At 39.9% G+C, this 22,542-nt stretch overlaps 2 protein-coding genes across 2 annotated transcripts; one reads left to right on the forward strand and one right to left on the reverse strand.

Moving 5' to 3' along the window:
• The first annotated feature begins 151 nt into the window (after nucleotides 1-151).
• uhmk1 (U2AF homology motif (UHM) kinase 1) lies at nucleotides 152-10,370 on the forward strand. The gene is made up of 9 exons (XM_024278792.2): nucleotides 152-1,251; nucleotides 2,153-2,282; nucleotides 2,728-2,914; nucleotides 2,990-3,181; nucleotides 3,833-3,927; nucleotides 3,995-4,071; nucleotides 4,706-4,804; nucleotides 5,054-5,142; nucleotides 6,100-10,370. Exons 1-9 carry the CDS (start codon nucleotides 930-932, stop codon nucleotides 6,244-6,246), a joined length of 1,338 nt encoding a protein of 445 aa, XP_024134560.1. The 5' UTR covers nucleotides 152-929; the 3' UTR covers nucleotides 6,247-10,370.
• A 262-nt stretch (nucleotides 10,371-10,632) lies between these two features.
• LOC112150446 (meprin A subunit beta) lies at nucleotides 10,633-22,292 on the reverse strand. Its single transcript, XM_024278791.2, has 15 exons — nucleotides 22,141-22,292; nucleotides 22,036-22,063; nucleotides 20,851-20,901; nucleotides 20,730-20,773; nucleotides 19,208-19,286; nucleotides 19,015-19,132; nucleotides 18,241-18,419; nucleotides 17,898-18,116; nucleotides 15,380-15,529; nucleotides 14,550-14,750; nucleotides 13,247-13,503; nucleotides 12,437-12,647; nucleotides 12,182-12,358; nucleotides 11,023-11,267; nucleotides 10,633-10,948 (listed from the first exon to the last, which is right to left on the reverse strand). Exons 1-15 carry the CDS (start codon nucleotides 22,180-22,182, stop codon nucleotides 10,904-10,906), a joined length of 2,046 nt encoding a protein of 681 aa, XP_024134559.1. The 5' UTR covers nucleotides 22,183-22,292; the 3' UTR covers nucleotides 10,633-10,903.
• Nucleotides 22,293-22,542: the final 250 nt, after the last annotated feature.

Genomic DNA, 22,542 nt, shown 5'->3' on the forward strand with positions numbered 1-22,542 from the left:
TAATGATAGTTTCAAAATGACTGTATACTTATAAGATTTAAAAAGTACTTCTTCTAAGTCATTCTTTAAAGTGCCTGTAAAGAATGAATTTATTTTTTCCTCACACAAAAATTATCTTTTAGTGAAAAATCTTATTTTGAGTTTTTTATTATATTTTTGTGAGACATCATACTTAAAATGTTTTTTTAACATTTCATTCTAAATGATTTTCACTCAATTTATTAAGCCCCTTTAACCAAACAATTTCTAGGACTATATGCACCCAGTTTGATGTCTGACATTCTTATTGGAAAAGACAGAACATATGTGTTTCATTGCTCTGCAGAGAAAAAATAGGAAATTAATGGCCCATTCGTGCTGTATGTGTGCACAACATATGACACAGGGTTGCTGCGGGAATTTAGTATAACATTGAAAGAGAGAAAAATAATTATTATAATTTAAAAAAAAAAAAACTTTTCAAGTTGAATGAGACACAAAGGTCGAGGGTTCTAATCCAAGAGAACAACTGAGCAGGTTAAAGATTAAATCCTGAAACGACGATCAGTCCACTTACCATGTCAGGGGTGATTCCCCTCCTTGCCAGCTGGGAGCGCTGTCCCGGATGAATGTCACAGGATAAGCGGAAGTGAGCTCAGTCTCAAATAGACTTCACAGCTTGACAGAAACTTTGTTTTCTGAAACTTGTCTGCATTTTTCCCGCAGCGCCTGTATTCATTTTTGTTCGAACTTTCTCGGCTTTGACTTTTCAGATTTATGTAGGGAGAGTTTTAGCGTGCACTGCGGCTTAAGTTTGTGTTTTAACTCGATCCTAGGAGCCAGCGTTGGTCGGTTAACCCGGTTAGTTAACTAAGGTCTCCCCTAGGCTGAAATATGGTTCGGTTCGGTTCTGACCTCGGGTCTAGTGGTGTTGCGGGGGGCGAGGGGCTATGTGTTCGCCGCTAATTCTGGCCCAACACCGGCTCTTCCCCTCCGCTCCCCCCATGGCTCATTGCGCAGAGGACCGTATCCCGCCGCCCCACGGCGGCGTGGAACAGGGCACGAAGCCGGTGCTGTTCGAGATCTTCGGGGAGATGTGGACGGTGCAGTCGCGGCTCGGACAGGGGGTGTCCGCCTCGGTGTACCGGGTCAACTCTGGCAGAGCCGCCACCGCCGCTGTGAAGGAGTTCCAAGCCGATACTCAGGCTGGAGACTACGGATACCACAAGGAGAGGTCGGTGCTGGAGCACATCCAGGGACACAAGAACATCGGTGAGAGGGGAGGGGGCTGGACAGTTGACTAGTGAGACTCTGACAGCACAGCCTTTAAGATTAGAGTTAAAAAGCAGCATTGCACTAAGCCTCTATGAATTAATGTAGTTTGTCAAAATATGCACCCCCTAGTTTCTCATCTACAGATACTTTTATAATCATATCATCTAAGAATCAAATCAAGGAGCTTTTACATATGAAATCTCATCTTATCCAAGCAAAAGTAATTCAGATGTAAAAAGAAAATATCTCTTTATATTCCATCTGATCTGACCCCTGGATGATTCCTGTTAGATGACATCATCTGTTATTACGTCTGTGCAGGTGTTTGTGATCACAATGTTTCCAATTTTTAGTCCCCAATGACCCATAACCAGGTGTCAGTATCATTATTGACAAAAAATAAACAAATAAATTCGAGGTTTTTATAAATACTAGCATATAACCTAAATCATTTAATATTAAAAACAATAAGAAAATAATTTGAAATGCTTATTTTCAATTCTTTCATTTGAAATAGATGCCTAATCTGCTGTTCTCATTTGCCACCCTTCCAAAGTTCTCTGCCCTCCTTCAGCCCCTCATATAAAAGGTTCTAGCTCTGCCCTCTGCTCATAACAGTAGAAACAAATAGTTTTTCCTTTTCTTTTTCTGTTTTACTGGCTTTCTTTTCGCTTGATCTGACCAACGCGGATGGATTTAAAATCCCTCAAAACAGATGTGAGTCAAATATAACCTGAAGCGGTCTAAGATTTTTAAGTATTTTGGCTCTTTTTTCTCATATATTTCTTCTTGTATCAGGTGTTCTGCTCTTAAATGTCAAAATGGGTCAAATGTGACCCATTTGTGTCAGGTGTTGATGCGTTTGCCTCTGTGACAATCCTCTGCCTCTTTTTTTTAGTGACATTATACGGCGTGTTCACCAACCACAGCTGCCTGGGCGTCTCCACCCGCTGCCTTCTGCTGGAGCTGCTGGACGTCAGCGTGTCTGAGCTGCTGGTGCAGCGCAGCAGTGCCGCCCAGCCTGGGAGGTGAGCCTCACAAACTGTTGATGGATGCCCTCAAGAGTTAGGTTGTTTTTTTGTTTTTTTCTCAAACCGATCTATTTCAGATGGAGGGATAATCTTTTTATCCCCATTTCGTTTCTAGGTCTCGAAACATAAAATTGATTTTATATCTGTAATGAAATCTTTAACAAACCAACTCTGGAGAAGAACATGAATCACTTAGGCTTTGGTAGATCTTAGTTCATGCTCATGTAAGGAACTTCTCCTTTCCCGTGACAGTGGTTTGGCAAACAAACCTTCTTTACATGTTTACTTACTCATTTCTTAGTTACACTTTTGGAAATTGTGGATCATGAGGAGGAGAATACACAAATACAGACACTCATCTAACTGCAGAGATATGATGAATCTAGATATTTTCAGATTATTTTCTCCGTTTTAGAAAATGAAACTTTGTGTTTGTGAACAGGCCTCAGCAGGGACACTCCATGTGGCTCATCCAGCACTGTGCCAGAGACATCCTGGAGGCCCTGGCCTTCCTTCACAGGGAGGGCTACGTCCACGCTGACCTCAAACCTCGCAACATCCTGTGGAGCGCAGACGACGAGTGCTTCAAGCTCATCGACTTCGGCCTCAGTTTCAAACAGGGAAACCAGGTCGGTCTGTTTGCACAGATTAAATGTTACTCTAACTGTTATGACACTCATCATTTTCTTTTGTTTTTCTTTCAGGATGTTAAATACATCCAGACAGACGGCTACCGCGCTCCAGAAGCCGAGCTGCAGAATAGCCTGGCCCAGGCAGGGGTGGAGGCAGACTCGGGCTGCACGGCTGCAGTGGACCTGTGGAGTTTAGGTGTCATCCTGCTGGAGATGTTCTCGGGGAAGAAGCTTAAAGACACAGTCCGCTCGCAGGAGTGGAAGGTAGGAAGTGTCCGTGGAATTGTGCAGCCCCAAACGATTATTTTAATAGTCGACTAATCAGTGACTATTAAGTTAACCAAAATATATACCTGATATATTAGCTGAACTCCAAAATAGCTTAAATAACAAAAAAAGCCTGAATTAGCAAAAATCACTGGGATACAGCTAAAATATTAGCTAAACTACAAATTAGCTGAAAAAAACTGAAAAAAATCCTAAATTAATCAAAATAGCTATCGTGCAGCTGAAATTTTAGCTAGACTCCAAAATTACCTACAAAACAAAAAAGGCTAAGTTAGCCAAAACCGCTAGCATCTAGCTGAAATATTAGTTAAACTCTAAAATAGCCTAAAAAACAAAAAAGCCTAAGTTAGCCAAAACAGCTAGCATGTAGGTGAAATATTAGCTAAACTCCAAAATAGCCTAAAAAACACAAAAGCCTAAGTTAGCCAAAACTGCTGGCAAAATAGCATAAAAAAGCCTAAATTAGCTAAAATAGCTAGCATGCAGCCGATTATTTGTCATTTAGTCGACTAATCGTGTCAGCCCTAAGTGGAATGCTGAAGGAGCTCTGCTGGATGTTTCAGAGAACATCTGAAAGAAATCCAGAACATTCCTTTGACATGAGGTCTGACAAAAACTCATTTGCAGGACAGCAGCGCTGCGGTCGTCGATCAGATCTTTACCAGCAAAAGTCTACTTTGTCCTGCCATCCCAGTGTACCACCTTAGAGACCTGATCAAGAGGTGAGTCCAGTTCATCCTGCTCTGCAGCAGCCTCTGCCTCCACTCACTGTATGTTCTGTGTTTGCAGCATGCTGCTGCACGACCCCAAACGGAGAGGCACAGCTGACTCCGCCCTGCTCAGCCCGTTCTTCAGTATTCCTTTTGGTAGGTGCTAAAATCTCCACCCTGAGCATCACCCTTTACCTTCACTCCCAAACAACTTTGATTTGTTCGATTTATTTCAAGATTGTGTACAATTATTCAACAGATATGCATCAACAAAAGGTATGATTTACATGGCTCGAAAGGGAATGGAAAAGGTTTTTCTTCCTAGTCAGACGACAACCTCCCCATCTTGATCAAGACCAAAGAGCTGTCAAAGGGTTGACTGGGATGAACCAATCTACAATAAGAAAGCAGTTCGGAGAGAAGAAAATCAGTTGTTGGAGCAAATATTAGAAAATAAAAAAAATACAAATCCTGCAGAGCTTCATATGTCCCCTGTGTAAACCAGCACATGTCCAGGTTTGTCCAAGGGTATATATATATACTGGACACATTTGGTTCGATTAAAGTGAACCAGGGTTTGTATCCCTGATAATCTGGAACAAATTGTCAGTCTGAATGCACCCAAGTGGACTCTGGTCCGGGACCAGGAACCACTCTCTGACCCATCTTTCAAGGTGGTCTTGGTTTGTTTCCAATCGGACGGAGCTTCAGTTCGCTCTGACTTTTCCTGAGTCTGACTAGGAAATAGAGATCACAGTGTGCTTAATGTACTTGTGTGTTTTTGTTCTAGCGCCTCACATTGAGGACCTGGTTCTGCTGCCTTCTCCAGTTCTCCGTCTGCTTAACCTGATTGATGACAGCCATCTGCACAACGAGGAAGAGTATGAAGGTGCAGAACCGTTTTTCATCTGTAATAATCTGAGACTGAATATGCAGTTTTACATTATTGTCAAATATCCATTCCAGCTGTCTTCATGTTTTAGATTGAAGACACTTCAGATTTCGCTTCACAGTTCTTTGCCTCAGTGTCGTCATGACGGTTTTCCCTCGCAGACTTTAGCTGGAAGTGATGTGGTCCTGTTAGACTGGATCCTTCGTGTTGAAAGTTTAACTTTTTCTTCTTCTCTTGTGTTCAAAGACATCATGGAGGACATGAAAGAGGAGTGTCAAAAGTACGGCTCAGTGGTTTCCCTTCTGATCCCCAAAGAGAACCCAGGAAAAGGGCAGGTGAGCTCTGATCAGTTTAAGCTTGGAAATTTCATACGTGTATTCTACTTGCTGTTCAAAGCAAATCAATTAAAAAAAAAGCACCTCTCATGCCGCGTACCTTAAAGCACCTTACAGTAAAAAAATAAGCAGACAAACTAAGTTTAAAAAACATACATTTACACACACATTTTAGTTTTTTATTTACCAAACATAAGGCTTGGCTCTGCAATGAGGAAACTGTATATTGGAAATCTATCCATACTAGGAGCCAGCACAGCCACAGGAACATTATCATAGTGCCCACCCAGACTGAGACAGTAACACGTCCGCTCCACAGCCGTGAGGGTGCAATGCTGCCCCCCAGCTGCCACAGTAAAGTCGAACACTACAACAACAACCACCAAACAAGCGGGCAAACCCTGTCATAGAGGATTCCCACTGTTTTTTTTAAATATATTTTTATTTAACCTTTATTTTACCAGGAAATCCCATAGAGATGAGATCTCTTTTTCAAAGGAGATCTGAGCAGAAAGGCATCATCACATGAACAAATATGCAGCTACAACCATAAAGTAGAAATAAAATACAATTAAAATGAACAGAAAGATGTTCAAACATTCATCAGAGATGGTTGTAATGCAGTCAAATTTTCCTTCAGACCAATAAAGGCTGCAGCTCTGAGCAGCATTAATGAGACTGAGTAGTGGCCCTTTAAAGTTAACAGGGTCATCACTACCCACAATCCTATCTGAAGCTCCTCAAACCAAACTTTAATTCAAATGAGTTTTAAAAGGTTAAAACATTCCTATGATGTCTGATTTCATGCCTGTAACCAAACCACAGACTGACTGATCCTGCCTTAGACCAGTCCAGTGAGTTTTTTGGTACTCGTGACTAAAGCCCGCCCCACCGCTCAGTGGAAACATGGCTAATTCCCACCATTAACACCTGTCCCTCTGATTCCGTGACCTTCAGGTGTTTGTGGAGTACGCCAACTCCAGCGACTCCAAAGAGGCTCAGCGCCTGCTGACGGGCCGGACCTTTGACGGGAAGTTTGTGGTGGCCACCTTCTACCCTCTGAGCGCCTACAAAAGAGGTTACCTCTACCAGACGGTGCAGTGAAGCCCGGCCGCTGCCCCACAGAGGGAGACGCATCTTCATCGCCTGCCTCACCTGCATTTAAACACTGTGGTAATTTTATACAGCAGAGACACACCCCCTCATGTTTGTGGGGGTGTGTCTTCAGTCTCCATATCAGTGCACATCCATCCATTGTGTTATGGTGAATGCATGGAACTCCATTTATGAATCCAGTGTTGGATGTAAGCAGAGGTTTTGTCTTTGCCTCGCTGTTGTAAACGGATTGTTTCCTGTATTCAACATTGTGTCATTTCCTCTAATTATTGTTCTGAAAATGAGCATTTGATGCTCCTGGCATGTTCGCATAGAAACGATCTGCATTTTGAGGTACCTGCTGATGATGTCGGCTGCCTCCTGTAGCCTCCTCCTTTAGGGAGTTGCTTTTCAGACTCCTCTTCAGCGGCTTGACCTGTAGCAGTTCTGCCATGCAGCCGCTTTCTTCCATGGTGTTTTGGGTTGTTCGTTTTTATTCACGCCGTGCTTCCACCCGTGAGACTCGGCAGCATTTAAGTCGAGTTCACGCCCTTCACTCCTTTCCGAAGAAGCACTTTTTATGCAGCATTTACAAGCCGACTGATCTGCAGAGTCGAGCCACACTGAAGACGAACCTTTTCCCACTTTCCCTCCACAAATGTCCTGGTTCTGGTTTGTTGTTTGCTTATAAAATCAATTGTATTCATTTGGATATATTGTTTAAACATTCTTTATTTATCCAAGTAATGCCTTCCTCAACCGTTGACAAAACTATCATAAGTAAGGAACCGGTTTAGAGAGCTAGGAGATGGAGTTCAGGTGGTGGACAGCCGAAGAACCGGTAAAGTTCTGGTTCTGCTTAACAGCTAGGACCACCTCTGTGGGAAAAGGGTTGATTTGTTAGTTAGGCTTTGGAGTTTAAGTTTTGATGTTTCATTGTTATCTTATAGTTGACAATCTTTCTACAAACGTCGACATCTGAAGGTGTGCACAAAGGAGTTTTGCTTTGGTTCTTCTGGAATGAGTACGTTGGTGAATAGACCAGCTCTCAGCAGCACTGTGGTTGGTTTGAGACTATATCATTGTTGTGTTTAGATTTGTGGCTCACATTTGTGTGATGAATTTAACAAAAACACTCATAGAAACTGGCTTTAAAGAAATCAGATCATCAAAAGATCTACTGGTACTCACAATAGTCGATCCATGGCGATCTATGCGGGAGCCACTATATCAACTTCAAGACATCCATTTTCGAAACTCGTATCATGAAGTTGCTGGAGCCTATCCCTGTTACTACTAGGCAAAAGCGGGTTACACCCTGAACAGATCACCAGTCTGTCACAGGGCCACACACTACATACATTCACACCTAGAGACAATTTAGGGTCACCAGTAAGAACCATGTTTTTTAGAAACTCCACACAGAAAGGACCCAGCAGGGTTTGAACCAGGACATGAAGTGAGAGGGCTAACCACTATACCACCATGCAGCCCTAGAAAAAAAGCATGTGTACATTAAAACAAAAAAAGTATTCTTAAATGGTGTTTTATATTTTCCATCATGTACTATAAAGCACAATGTTTTTGGAGTTTACGATGTGGTTTGGTGTCGGAGTGTTTTTAACACGACACACAGAGTGTTGTGTTACTCTGAACTACACTCTGGTTTACGACTGTGAGCTAACTTGGCGTAAAGCAATCCGACCCCGAACAAACCAGACCTTGGGGTCAAACGTAGAAGGGTACGATCTGTGATGTGATGAGTGAGAGGTCAGAGCCCTCAATTTGAGTTTGTTGGTCAAACTTGCACATGCTGCCGTGCACATGTTCTTCCTTCTTGTTAACTAACTGAGCAAGTCTGAGAAGCTTTAAAGAGTTTGTTTTTGCTTGATCTTTATGGTTGTTCATAAACATAACCTTTTACAGTGAGTTCAGTTTCTCTGACATTTCATTCTATGCTGGCTTTTCTAGTAGTTGGGTGAAATTGTATTTTATTTAAACATATTTGTTATTATTTATTGTTTTTTGTTCTGTGGAAACACTTCAATTCAGCAAAAGTGACAAACTTGGAAAGCGGAGATGTTTCATAAAACTACCGTAAGTATATTTTTGTACAAATGTGCCTGAAAGGAGAAGAAAAGAATAGTTTAATCGAACTGTGAGGATGCTTTTTCTAAAAAGTTTACGAGGATGTAAACTCCCCCCAGCAAAAAAAAAGGTTTTCTGCAGAAAAGCTCAGGTGCAGACAGGCGTGTCGGGTCCTTGTGACCTCCAGTGTGTCTCTGTAGCTGTTTTTCTCCTCTGTGTTCAGTTTTTGTGCACTTGCTGTCCTGAGCTGTTTTCAACTCGGAATGAGAGAATCTGCATCTGCAGAGCGAGACCAAGAAACCCCAGACTGTGTCTGTCTGTCGGAATATTTTGAGCACTTTACAGAATGATAGCTGGACTGAAACCAAAGTGCTTAGAATGTTAAATATCAAGATAACTCTAAAATGTTAAACAAAACAAAATCAAGTAAGAATAAAATCCGATGACTATATTACAACAGCACTGTTGCTATCTAGATCAGGAGTCTGCAACTTTTAAAATTTAACCCAATGAGAGCTTCTAAGTCCCACATCACCATTTAAAAAAATATTACTAATTAGTATTGGTCAAGATGAAGAGGATTTGAAAAAAAAAAATCCGAACAAAAGACTACTGCAGCCGTAGTGACAGCATACTTTATGACGCAGATGACAAGTGTCACTCTGTCTCTCTGTGCCTTAAATCAGGCGCGCACTTCCTCCATCAAATAATAAACACCTGCTGTTGGTGATAATTATCCAGTGCAATTATCTTCTTTAACATATCAGGATTTTATGGAGCACTTCTGAGTCAATTAATGCCATTTCTCCAAGCAGGGGCATGGTCAGAGGAGGGGGCGGTCCTTTCATGAAGAAGGAGCGCGGACGGGCGCTCTCCCTCCTCTGACCATGCTGTGCAGAGATACACCTCAGCAGCGCATAACCTTCTTCAGATGCAAATATTTCATACGTGTCTGGAGTCTATGTGATGAACCGGAAGTCACATGACTGAAAAAAAATCCGCGAATACGAATAAAGAAACACGAATATGCGGGTGAACACTATATATCAGTTGTACTTATGACAGCAGTACTTCCATACAAATTCTTTTCTAAATACAATACTTCCTGTACAAAAAAAATATGATTATGTGATGAAAATTTGTGCTTTTATCATGTTCTGATATTAAACCACTCAGATAGAAGATCAAACCTTTTACCATCATTTTGCAGTTATCCAACATATCAGAAATCTAAACATAATTGACAAAATTTTAATAATTAAAGCAATATGACCAACACAACAAACCAATTAGTTATTCAAAGCATTTTTCTTTAAAGCCAAAGAGCCACAGGTTGTAGACTCCTGATCTGGAGGATCTCATTGTAGCTAACCCTGTCATCATAATGATCCCTCATTTACAAAAAAAAAAACACTTTTACTTTCTATCAGAATACAGCTGTTCATGCAAACAAGGCATATATTCTAAACATTTCCTCACTTCTTTTCTCATGAGTTTTAGTTACGTTTGCTGCCGTCAACTGTGCAGATAAAATGGAGAAACTGCTCCAAACTCTGAGACGGCAGAACCTCACAGACTGGTCTGAGCTGAAGCAGGAGGTCAAAGGGAGCTCGTTTCACATCAAACATGTGAGTGAGTTTCCTTATTCTGCTGCAGTGAACCAGAACAGTTGCTCATCACTGCTTGAAGAAGAATTTACAAATATTTCTGGTCACTTATATATAGCCGGTTGAATCAAGTTATTAACTTATGAACACAAAGATGCAATGAAGGCTCTTCTGGTGGTTGTTGCTGCATCTGTTTTTACCACTGTTCTAAGCAATGCTGGAAAGACTAAAACTTTTGTATTTGAATACCTGGAAAGGACTGTTTGCTGTGTTGCATGATCGTTTTATTAATGCTGCACCTTAAATCTGCTCCAAAAAGAAATCTTCCTGTTCCTTGAAGTGTCTGATTGTGAGCGTGCAGCAGGCGTGAAACGGCCTGAGCCATTCTGCTGCTGCTGCTGCTGTCTCTTTCAAAATAAAAGCCATGCTCTGCCTGAACTTTGTTTTCGTTTCTGAATCTCTGAAACATTGAAGTGTCTGAATTTTTTTTTAACCTGTTGCTAAAGACCTTTCATGCCATGTGGTCTCCCTATAAGCTGTTATGTGGAGGAGTGTAGCAAAGCATTTCATTAAAAACACTTTCTTTTTGCTTTTTGTAATCTTGGACATTTGGTTTAAATCTATTTTTCACTGCCTCCTCTTGAGGAAGCCACCATGAAGGTTCTGAGATGACATTCTGAAAGAGTACGAACAAAACATGCACGTTTAAACCCCTTTAATTCTTGCATCTTAAAATTCACAATTGAACAAAATGCATCAGAAATTTCTTGAAAAGCTTTTTCTTTATCAACTTTTAATATATTTTAACATTTATTTTTGTATTTTTGTTGTCTATAGAAAACAGTTTAGTTGATGAAGGTAAAACAAATGTCTTTATTTTCAGAATCTTGATGAAAACAGTCACATTTAGATTCTTCCTGAAATAATTCAAATCCTTCTGAGCGTGCGTCACTGAAGCGATTGAAGCACCATCATGGAGCAGAGAGTGGAGCTGGTAAAACACTGCTTCTTCTCTCCTGCCAGTGAAGAACACACATCTGACTCTGTGACTTCAACGCAGCTTTGTGTCAACTCTTCAGGCCACACTTACATCTGTGAATCCATCAGTGTTCTGGATGACCACGCCCTCCATGCTTCCCTGACTCCTCCCCCTCCTCAGCCTCCTGGCATTTCCTACAAAAATCAAGGAAACCACCAGAACGGTTCCTGCCATAATGGCTGCCACGGCCGTGACAGCAGTGAGGGGGTAAGACTGGGCATCATCCGCCGGCAGAGGACCAGCAGCCCGCGCTGCAAACCGGGCTGGAGGCTGATTGTCCAACAGGTGTGAGATATCTGTGGACAGGTGAAGAGCACAGGGACGAGAATGACCATCTGAAGGACAGTAAAAGTGTGAGCAGGTCAACTGATGCTGCAAAAATGTCTGTCTTCACACAATTTTCTAAAGCTTTTAAAAAATGATTGTGTGGATCATTTGTTATAAGAAAAGATCAACTTTAGGTTTATAATGTCTTCCTGGTTTTTGTCTCTCAAAACAACAAAAAAAATTACTTTGACCAAATGTTTTTTTCCAACATTGTCCCTATATGTACTTGTTTTTGTTGCAATAATAAAACCAATGCATTCATTTATCTGTTCAAGGTTTAATTGTAATATTTTTTGTAATTCTATTTTTGCAATTCATTGAAAAGTCCAAAGTTGGTACAGGCGCTTTGGTTTTATATCTTATTTATTTCCTATAATTTAGTTTTAGATTTTTTTTATTATTAATTTGAAAACAAAACAGCAAATATGATATTTATGATCCACTTGACACCTGAATTTATTTCCAGCTATGGAAATTTTTTTTTTATGTATTTGCTTTTAAGTAGAAGCAAAAGTAAAGTAATTTTGCAGCTGCAGTGGTTTGATGCATATATACATCATGAGGTATCTAGGGGTAAACAGTGAATTTAGTGCTTAAACCAGCTGCAAAAGTTCTCAAACAAATGACTATCTTCAATTGGTTGACAAACATGTTGGTGATTTCTGATTGATGCTAAGAATTGTGGGAGATTATAAATTTACAATCAAAACAACCCAAAATAGACTAAAGTATTACTTTGGTAAGTAATAATTAAATTTAAATTCAATCCATGCATGTCTTTAATCCATCTTATGAGGTTGCTGGAGCCTATCCTTGCTACAGGTGGGTTAAACTCAGACTAGGCCTTAAATTATATTAAGAGTAATAGAGAAATGTGACAGACCATCCAGGCTGACGAGGAAGAAGGCGTCATCTCCTTTGATGAACTTCCTGCTCTGCAGTCTGCTGTGAGTAATGAAGGTGCTTGTTCCGTAGCCTGGACCCCGGTAGTAAAAGCTCCCATCAGCTGCAGTTACTTTTGATCCCACTTTGGTTGGATCGTCCCAGAAAAACTCTGTTCCTAAAAGGCACCAGAAACATGAAACCACGTTGAAGGGAAAAGCTGTGACATTGTGCCCCACCATCTTGTATCTCTTACCATCAGAGGACAGCTTGTTGGGGTCAGTAGTGATCATGCGATGCATGTTCATTTGTTGCCTGATGTCGGACTGCTGGTCCATCAGGACCATAGTGGCCTGCTGCCACGGGCATGGCCACTTCAGGTTAGGGTCATTGGGGCCTGAGGTCAGGTGGAAGTACATGGCCATGTACCCTGGGCGGGTGCTTATTCCATTCAGGTACACACCTATCTAAACAAGGCAGATGTGGAGGAGGTCACGTCTTTTGGTGTATTTAAATAAAGATGATGCATTTAATTGTGAATTCACTTCTGAATGTACCTGATGGGTGACAATAACTTAAAAGTAAATACAAAGAAGTGAAAGTGAAATCAGGATTTTACCTATTTAGGTTCAGGTTGTGAGGCGGGCCAGTTTAAATAACACATTAATATACCACAGGTATATCATTGGACAACTCACGTTTAGTGCATTCTTGAATGCTTGTCAACTGCCGAGCATTTAAGCGTCTACGTAGTGTAGGAGCTTATCTAATTTGGAACATTTGGTGGCTCATATCACCATCAATAAGCAAAGACAAGAAGGACCGTTAAGTTGCATGGGTAAGAAATCTACCCTGAGACAAAACTTAGCGGTTACTTATTGAACTGGTAGTTGTAGGAACCTATATCTACAACGATATCTACCTTATCTATAGCCCATATCCAAAACCCATATATCCAAAATATACAAATTTCCCCTTAATGTTTTCTGTTCTCATCAAGAGTTTCTTTTTTTCTTTTTACTCTGCATGTGGCTGCTAGAATAAAGAACTAGAGAAGACCTCTCACCTGAAAGGAGTATCCAGAAGGAGACAGAAAGCGAGGGCTGTAGATCTTCTGCCCTGCGGGGGTGGAGGCCAGCAGGCTTGTGATGTTGTGGACGTGCCAGATGTGCTGAGGACACTTTGCGGAGGACAAGTTAATGTCATCCACAGAGAAACCACCACTCGATGGGCTGTTCCCCCTCACACCCTCGAACACCACTCGGGCCTTTTTGGTCACTTCCAAGTCAATATTGTGAAGCTCCCAGGAGCCCATGGCGCCCCCTGTGGAACACAAATGGTAGTGAGGTAATCTTAAGTTTCTTAATGTCAACAATAATGAGTAAATACATTTATGTCATTCCAAACTGATTTTATCTTAGGATCTCAAAAAAACAGAAATTACATTTTATGAAATATATTAATTATCATACAGTACACTCAAAAACACTATTTCGAACAACTACATACATTGACTCAAACACACTTAACACGTTCAAAGACATTCAAGTTGCAATTATTTTAACATTGACTCACTATAACAACATTCTACACCAAAAAATCTTGATGCACATTTTCATAAATTTACACTAATTTTTCAACATTTAAATACATTTGCCAAAATGTGTCCACATTTAAACACACCTATTCACATTTCGACATGCATTCATCCAACTGAACAAACTTTTGTTTAAAAAAAAAACAGAATGCACGTTCATTTACATTTAAAACATGTATTCACATATTCATATCACTACCACATCAAGGCACATTTACACTACATTGTTGCAAATGTCTATATCCCTTTTCAATCTTTAGTCCCAGTTACCACAGGTGTGCCCCTAGGTTCTGGTTTGGGGCCCCTGTTTATTATTTTTTAATAGCTTGTTTTCTGGCACCTTCCAGAAGTATTGGATTCCTTTTGTATCATGGTGCTGGAGAACAAAAAATAGATAATCTTTAAGGACTGTCAGATCCTTTTCTGTGTTGCACCTCACTATTATTTTTTTCTGTCACAGGAAGATGCCCTTCCAATTTTTAAATCCACTCTTAAAAATTCACCTGTTCAGGCTTTCTTACCCATTTATTATGGTATTTGTGTACATATATTTTATACATTTTGCTCACATTAATCTAAACTTTGTGTCTTTATTGCTAGTTTGTATTTTTATTTTTTTGTTATTTAGATCTTCCTTTTACATTCTTGTGTTTATTTATTGGGTGCTAAGAACGTCATCTTTTAAAAAAAAAATTCTTACATTACATGTATATTTTAAGCTATACTGCACAAGTGGGCTTCACATTCTTGACTATTCAGAAAAGTTCCTTACCTGAAATGCTCTTGAACAGCTTCATTTCCTCCCCAAACTCGTTCACCCAAATGTTAAGAACATCATCAGGTGCTGCACTGTTGTGCAAGAAGAACTGCAGACACTGGGGTCCAGATTTGGGGTAAAACCAGCGACTCTCCAGAGAAGCACGTTCTCCAGGCTGAGCAGAGCCTGTGCTCAGATGCATGAAGAATCCTTTTCCTGAACAAAAAGCAACATTCAGCCATTTCAAAGACAATGTAGCTCACGATATGACATTAATATCCATCTATTTTCTTAACCCGCTGTATCCCTTATCAGGGGCAACAAAAATGTCCAAGAATGTGTCTTTAATTTGAAGTCCTGAACATATTGATGGTTCTAACTTTGAGCTACAGTATATCAAAGCTGTTCTGATTTTAGCGAACCACAGAAACTTATTCAAGCAATTTGTATACTACTTTGTTCTAATGGTGTTGTTGGCATGTCACCAATTCCTGAGCAGTAATCTATATCTGAATGCTGCTGTGGATATGCATGTTTTCTCTGTTTATCTACCAGATTATAACTTGATGTTGTTGTTTTCTTGTGGATGACTGATAGACTTTAACAACCTCACACATCATAAAAACTTTATCTGGAAAATGGACCCACTGTGTACTTTGAACAGCCTGCTGGTGTAAATCACCTTGGTTCACCCTACGCTGGCTCTATCAGTTGAACCTTTGATTCTCGATGCATCCTCCAAACGTATGCTCTCCCAGTGAGACCCCCTGCCCTCTGAATGTACCAAAAGCTTAAAGAAGCCCTAAGGTTCAGCATTTTCACACACATCTACAGTGATTGGTCACCTTCACATTCGCCTCTGTTGGTGGAGTCAGTCTGAGGTCCTCCATCAACAGATCTGTGCCGCTTCCACTCCCACTGATTGGAACCCTGAATCATCCCACAGATGTTCTCCTCTTCAAAGTTACAGCTGTCCACAAATGTGGAGGATGTTGCTGGAGAGAAGAAAAAGCCTGTGTCAAATATACTTTAAAAGAATGAAATGTGACATTAAAAGTCTGAGATCATTAGGATAACCCGTCTTCACTCCCAATCATTTTGTTTTCTTCTGACTTCTGAAGTCATCCCTTTAGTGAGAGATAATGTTCCTTTAGTTCTGCTTTTTTATAGAATAGATTTTGTAAGATTAAAGAAATGCAGTTTTATCTGAATTTTGTAACTATGTAAACAAGTATTGATGCTTTGACCTCTGTCTCTGATGGTTTTCTGCATCTACTGTGATCACATCTCTGTAGCTCATTGTAGACATCTGTTAAACCAATTAGAATCAGAACGTGTGTTCACTGAAGGGTGCCAACACATTGATCTACTAAAGGATAAATGCTTCAGGGGCATCATTAGCCATTTAAAGAACAAAGAGTAGAAATTTGACCCCTCTTGGCTATTCCTTAATTTTTCTTTTTTGGTTTCTTAGTCTAATAGAGGTTATTATTTATGCTTTTCAGTGAAGCTCTGACTCTTTACTGAATTGTATTCTTGGCCATTTTGATCATTTCTACATGTGGAGCTGCACATCTGTGATGAACAAAGCAATTGTTGCTTATATGTTCTCATTCCTGATCTTCATCATTATTAAATCCCTCCCATACAGGGCTGTTACCCACGTCTTTGCTCATAGTGGAGCCGGTCATTAAAATAAGCATGCAATTTGAGGTGCCCATGCAGAGATCAGCATTCTGCAGTTCCACCTCAAGTTAAAATACTGCATTGTTGTGCATGAGCATCTCATATTGGTGAGACTGGGACAAACAGACATTGAATATTTTTGTAATAATTGAGTTTAAGGCCGCTATCTTTACAATTGGCCGCCATTTTATAATTTTTCTTGTGGTTAACATACTTTTCAGAAAAGAGGACATCTATGCCAAATTTGGTGCTTGTACCACAAAATGCATAATTTGTCTGAAACATGAACTCTGCTATTACCACAACAGCAAATAATTAATTGATTGAAACCAAATGAGGAAATAAATACTCTGGGTAAACCGGTTGATTTTGACGTTTTTGGGGTTGAACAAACTATTTTCCATTTAACATTTGTGGTTGATCAGACGGCTAAATACACAAGATAGTACTTGTGTGTCAGCGATAAAATGAAAGGAAAACTTATCTTCTGTTATCCTAATGTTTGGTTTCTGATTGTCCAGTTAAACTTCAGACTCTTATCTTATATGTTACAGTATCTGGTGTAATAAGCAGATCTAAGATCAAGCCTATGATAACATATGCTTGCTTACAACAATGTTCGGCTATTATATCATTTCGGCTGTTGATAACAGCATTATCTAACTGCTTATATATAATTTGATTAAACATGTGACCCAGAGATTAGCATGACACAGCACCTGAACTCTGGAACTCAGTCTGGATTGGTTCTCCTGCTCAACTATCGTTCTCCAGATATACTGTCATCAGGAGCTTCCAAATAAGCTTTAATCTGTTCCAGTAAAGTTGTTTATTGTTGCTATTGCACTGGAAAATGGGTCATCAGGAAGGCTATCTGCTAATACAAGCATTGGTGAATTGATTTCCAGCCTCTTCTGCCAGTAGCTTGCATGGGTAAGGCAAATGATCAGCAGCCCTAACAGACACCACCAGTCAGATGAGTAAAGAACATTTAAGAATTGTTTTTGCTAAGGGCAGGGGATCATTGGTACACCTGAGTGAGGGAAATTTTAGCTTTTATTTCTGCAGACTTACATTATGGTTGCTTTCACGTGAGGCTTCATTTATGTACGCGGTTACAAATGTAGAACATATTTCTTGTGCTTGCTCTTACTGTATTTCTTATGCGGGTTTCTCCAAAACAAGGCAAGATTCAAGTGGATGAAGCTGCCTAAAATAAACCCACAGTCCATACAGGTGCTCAGACAAGGACATTTAAAAAATAAAAAAAAGCACAAACCGGGGCTGTTGGACTAGTCCTCTGATTATCACTTATCACTAAACAACCTTGAGTCTAGTTCACTTAAGGGGAATCGAGACCCCTAAGCTACGTTCACTCGGGCCTTACCAACGCGTGTTTGAGCAGCCACTTCCAATTAAAGTCTATGTAAATTATATGACACATAGTCTTTCATATATTGGAACAGAGCCGTGAAAGAAAAATAGCAACATTGGAAAATTTGCACCGCTTTGATATTTTGCACTAAGCCTCTTTAAGTTTTGTTTTGTGGACATGCGCTAGTATCAGGTAGCGACAGTTCAGTGCCAACACCATAGTCAAATGCCCGGTGTGAAGGTAGCATTTGTAGAAGCAGACCAGGTCTCGGGCAGGTCTGCAGTCAGCGCGCCGTAGCTTACTGCAGTTGTAGAGGCGGTTGAGCTTGGTCAGGTCGTTTTCACTGAAGCCCATCCTCTGGCCAATTATATCCATAAAATAGGGAATCTTGGTGACGATGGTGGGCTCAGAGCCTGTGCTGAAGGACGTCTTACTGTAGTGCATCACAGAGCTATAGTCATAAGGAACCCCAAGGGAGCTGGAAACTGTGTCGTCGTACGTGTTGAAGTTGTGCTCTTTTCCTTTAAGACAAAGAGAATACGAGCCAATGCAATCATCTCATTTTACAGCACATTCAAGAGAAGCATGATTAAACACCAATGTGTATACACTGATATATGAAAAGAAAATTAATACATAGGATACCAGATTCAATTTGATCCCACATGATGTTGACGTAGTCGTCCCGATCAGCCCTGGACTGCTCGTGCCAAAAGCCGAGAGCATGGAGGAACTCGTGCTCAACGGTTCCCAGGCTGTCGCAGTTGCTGCCGATGGACAGCTCTTGCTTTCCCACATGCCTGTTTCCTACAGAGGAGTAGCATCTACAAACAATAACATAAGGTGCACAGAGTTTGAACTGGTAGCAGTTAGTTCCATAGGAGAAAAATTAAAAACTTTCTTTCCTCTTCAGATTAACATATTGTTTTTAAAAGCAGCGACAGCCAACTCCAGGGGGTATTTTACTCTGTTTTTCATCAACTCAAATTAAACATTTTCACTGTAGATTCATCACAGGGAAATTTGCCATCCCAACCTTTCCACTTCTTCTTGAAGAATACCAGTCCAGTAAAGAAATATACAGTAACTTCTCCAGTATGTCATTGGTCTATCCCAGGCCCTTCTCTGTGGACAAATGACCCCTCACTCATTTGGCGTTCTGGTGATATTCCTGTTGGACGTTCAGTCCACCTCAACTTGCTCCATCGATGAGGAAAAGTACTGGCTCTATTCTGAACTCCTAAAATAGTTGAGCTTCACACCCTATTGCACCCTGATTAATATTAAAGCTACAATGGAACAATAATATGTCTTATTTGTTTCAAAATTACATTTCTGTTTACTTTTTATTCATTTTATCTTCCATATTCATCACAAACACATGGCTGTTCTTTCTAGCAGACAGTGGAGTCCACTCACCCACTGCCTTTGAACACAGATATGTAGTTCTCTTCTCCCTTCCACGGAGTGAAGTCGATACAAGTCTTCAGTCTGTACTGATCAAACGCCTTCAGGACCACTCCCTTTGCATTCATTTCTGCATGTTGGAAAGTTAAGATGTTTTAGGAGAAAGTAGGTGGCCGGAGTATCTTTTTCCCTCAGCTTTTCTTACCAAGACTGTCTTCCAGGTAGTATGGAACAGTTGTTGGCCAGCGATACTCATCCCCTATGATGGAGTTTCTGTCAATCGTCTGAAGGGAAACAAGGATGCAGCTTGCTGTCAATAATCTCTTCTATTTTCCTACATTTATTCCTCCTATGTATCCATAATATTCATAGAGTTTTTGTTGGTTAAAGACCACCTGTAGAGTTTTAGACGTCTGATTACTGGAAGTATTAAGTATACAGGATACAGTATGCAGTTTCAATCCTAGTTCTTCATGACTTGGTGTTCTATCTTTTAATTGTCCTTTTTACCCTTTCTCATGGTAGACTCACATAGTTCAGGCAATCAGTGGAATGTTCTGGAGGATTATGTGAAAATGTATCAGAATATCCCTCAAGGACTGGGATTGAAATTCCCTTCCCTTGTCTAGACTGTCTTTAGAAGTAATCATCTGCATGCCAAAGAATGTTCAGAATACAAACATGACAGCTGGTTTATTTAACATTTGTGCCTGTTAACCATGTTTCATGTTAGCTGATATAATTTAATGTGTTTTGTTTAAGAAAAAAAGATGCTGTGCATCTCCACTGTTGACAGAAGGATTTTGGTTCTCAATCTCCTTGCTTGTTCAAATGGAACCTCAGAAGTGCCTCCGGACAAGCAATGCTGGAATAAACCTCTTATTTTCTGTAAGACTAATTCAAATTGGAAAATGTATTATATTTACAGCAGATTCTTTGTGTGTCGCCTCAAGAAAACATGAGTTGTGAACTAGTGCTTAGGCTATAAATAAACTGATTTGACTTAAAAGTTTGAAGTAAGTTACGGAAGTACAAAATTAACTTAATATTGAAGATTAATGAAAGAGAATGTTTAGTAGGACTTTTTATTTTAGTTTTAACCTAAATTATCGATATGTGAGTCTCTATGAATGAATTAATGAATTAAATGGTTTATTTCAAGCAATTGAGTAATAATACATGAAATAACATATCACATAATAAATCCCAAATTGATCGCTTGAAAGGGAAGCAAACTCATATAATCCCACCCCGGCTTGACCTTACCATTTACTCTACATGAATTATCAACATCCGATTCAGGATTTAATATCAAATATTTATATTATATAATATCATTAGGATCAGTGATGTGATCAAAATGTAAACATCCACAGAGAAGTTGCTTATATTAATAATCAGTACCAAAAATCTAGATATACTCGGCCGATTATCATCAGGAAACCATCATCCACATCAATCAATACCAGAAACCCAAGCACAATCAGACCATCATCACCAGAAAAAATCCCATGCACCGACCAGCATCAGAAGTCCAGAGCATAACAGATGATTAATAATCATTTTAGTATATTCCAGACCCCGGCACCGATCAATACAGAAGATCCTCCGGACAATGATGATCGGAGCATACCCCAGAGCTCTGGCACCAATCAATGCAAATGATTTTCCCAGATGATGATCATTATCAGGAAGAAAAATCATCTACATTAGTCACATCAGCTCACCTTGGGATGTTGGATATCTCCTTCCAGCAGATCCAGCCCTGCAGCTGCAAAATAGTGTGCTAAAGGTTTAAAATGAAGGCGCTCACAAACACTGAATGAAGCTAAAGGACTGTTGACCAACCCTCATTGATGTCAAAGATGTCCCAGTCATGCCCCTCATCTACATCGATCTCTGCAGGAATGAAGTTTCAGAAATTAGGAACGTTCAAGACATATTAAACTGGAAAAAATATATTTTTTTTAGTTATTCCTTCTAACTTTGATGACCTAAACCAGTATTTTAAACTTCTTCCCTGTCCATTATAGGCTTTTTTCCACTCATCTGTCTACATTAGTGTTGGTGAATACTCCTTCTTTCATGGAGATGATCAATCAAGACACATATTAGACACCAGGGTCATTGCACAGGTGTGCCTTAGTTTGGCCTCACATGCCACAGATGTCACGGGTTTTCTGCTTTTCCCAAGCTGACTGTGATAAGCTGAGGCGTTTAAAATCAATTTATAGAATATGGACTCACAACCACAGGCCACATGTGACTACGCTAGCCTAGGACCTCAAGCAGCCTCCAAGACTTCAAGACCAGCTACAAATGCAGCAATCTGTATTCATGATTAAATTATGTCTGTGAAAACTCTCAGAAACTGTTTTAGGGAAGCCCAGTTCCTGGAAGCATCAAACATTCCAGTCTTTGCGTTGCAAGCATTGTTATATGACACATCATCCACTGAGGATTTTAGGATGCTCTACAAATACAACAGAATGTTCCAGTTCTTGTCTATATCTAGCACCTTTGTAAAAGCATTGAAGAGGAGTCTATGGCCTCAATGAATCAGTTTTCCTCCTGGTTCTGATCCATCTTCTCTGTCCCTCGTGGTTTGGAGGTCTTCCTACTGTTTCCTTTACTCACATTCCAGCTCATTTTTAATTTGTTGAGTTTCACTAAACAATTTGATGTCAACTCCCAAGATTTTGGGCTATGAAAATTAGAATCTACACATAGGACATAGAATCCTTAACTTTCAACAAGATTTAATTTACGTTGTTGCGTAAAACAGATTTTAAGTTTGAAATTTTAGAGAACATTTATTTTTATTTCATTAGTGATTTTTTTTTTTTACATTTAACCTTCACTGACTGCCATGTCCACTCATAAAACCTATTTGAGTTCAAACCATGAACATACGACATAAAAGCAAAGCAAAGTCTTTGATACTTTCATTCACTTCTGCTTTAAAATTTAAATGTGAGGCATCAATGAACTTCATAACCAATTCCACTCATGGCAAGAAGATTTTTGACCCACCTGCGTCACCTGTGAGCTTCGCCACCGTCTGAAGAGTAGATCATCATGGATCAGAAATCAACCAAGAGAAGAAGTTCTGTAGCTGCAGCAGATGGTTATACTCACCAGTCCCAGACCAAAGACCAGGATCATCCACCTGAGCACCATGGTTCCTGCTTCAAGTGAAGCTGCTGCTTAGCTTCAGAGCAACACAAGACAAACTACAGCACAACAACAACAGGTTAGTCTAATGCTTAATGATTCTCGATGTGATAGATTGCAATCCAGTCTCATTAATAATTAACACTTTAGTTCTGATTATTCTTCTTCCTCTAAATTCAGACTCATGTTGATGTCTGAAGGTTTGTACAAAAATCAGATAGGAGGAGACATTAACAATCTGCTGATCTTTATTGTATTTTTGTGTGACATTTTATGAACAGAAAGTGATCCAAAACGACCGACTGAAACTTGGTCACGCCACGTAATCAGACCATAAAATTATTACACAACATGGAGTTCATTTGT

Source organism: Oryzias melastigma, linkage group LG4, assembly GCF_002922805.2.
Source record: "Oryzias melastigma strain HK-1 linkage group LG4, ASM292280v2, whole genome shotgun sequence".
Lineage (NCBI taxonomy): Eukaryota > Metazoa > Chordata > Actinopteri > Beloniformes > Adrianichthyidae > Oryzias > Oryzias melastigma.

Bases quoted from the DNA above. Each gene is read 5' to 3' on its own strand.
- uhmk1 (XM_024278792.2), top strand. From the start codon at position 930: ATGTGTTCGCCGCTAATTCTGGCCCAACACCGGCTCTTCCCCTCCGCT. The intron at 2,283-2,727 runs GTGAGCCTCACA...GTTTGTGAACAG, and splicing joins AGTGCCGCCCAGCCTGGGAG to GCCTCAGCAGGGACACTCCA. The intron at 4,805-5,053 runs GTGCAGAACCGT...TTGTGTTCAAAG, and splicing joins CAACGAGGAAGAGTATGAAG to ACATCATGGAGGACATGAAA.
- LOC112150446 (XM_024278791.2), bottom strand. From the start codon at position 22,182: ATGGTGCTCAGGTGGATGATCCTGGTCTTTGGTCTGGGACTG. The intron at 20,902-22,035 runs GTGGGTCAAAAA...TCATTCCTGCAG, and splicing joins GAAGCTCACAGGTGACGCAG to AGATCGATGTAGATGAGGGG. The intron at 12,648-13,246 runs GTGAGAGGTCTT...TGCCTTGTTTAG, and splicing joins CTTCTGGATACTCCTTTCAG to ATAGGTGTGTACCTGAATGG.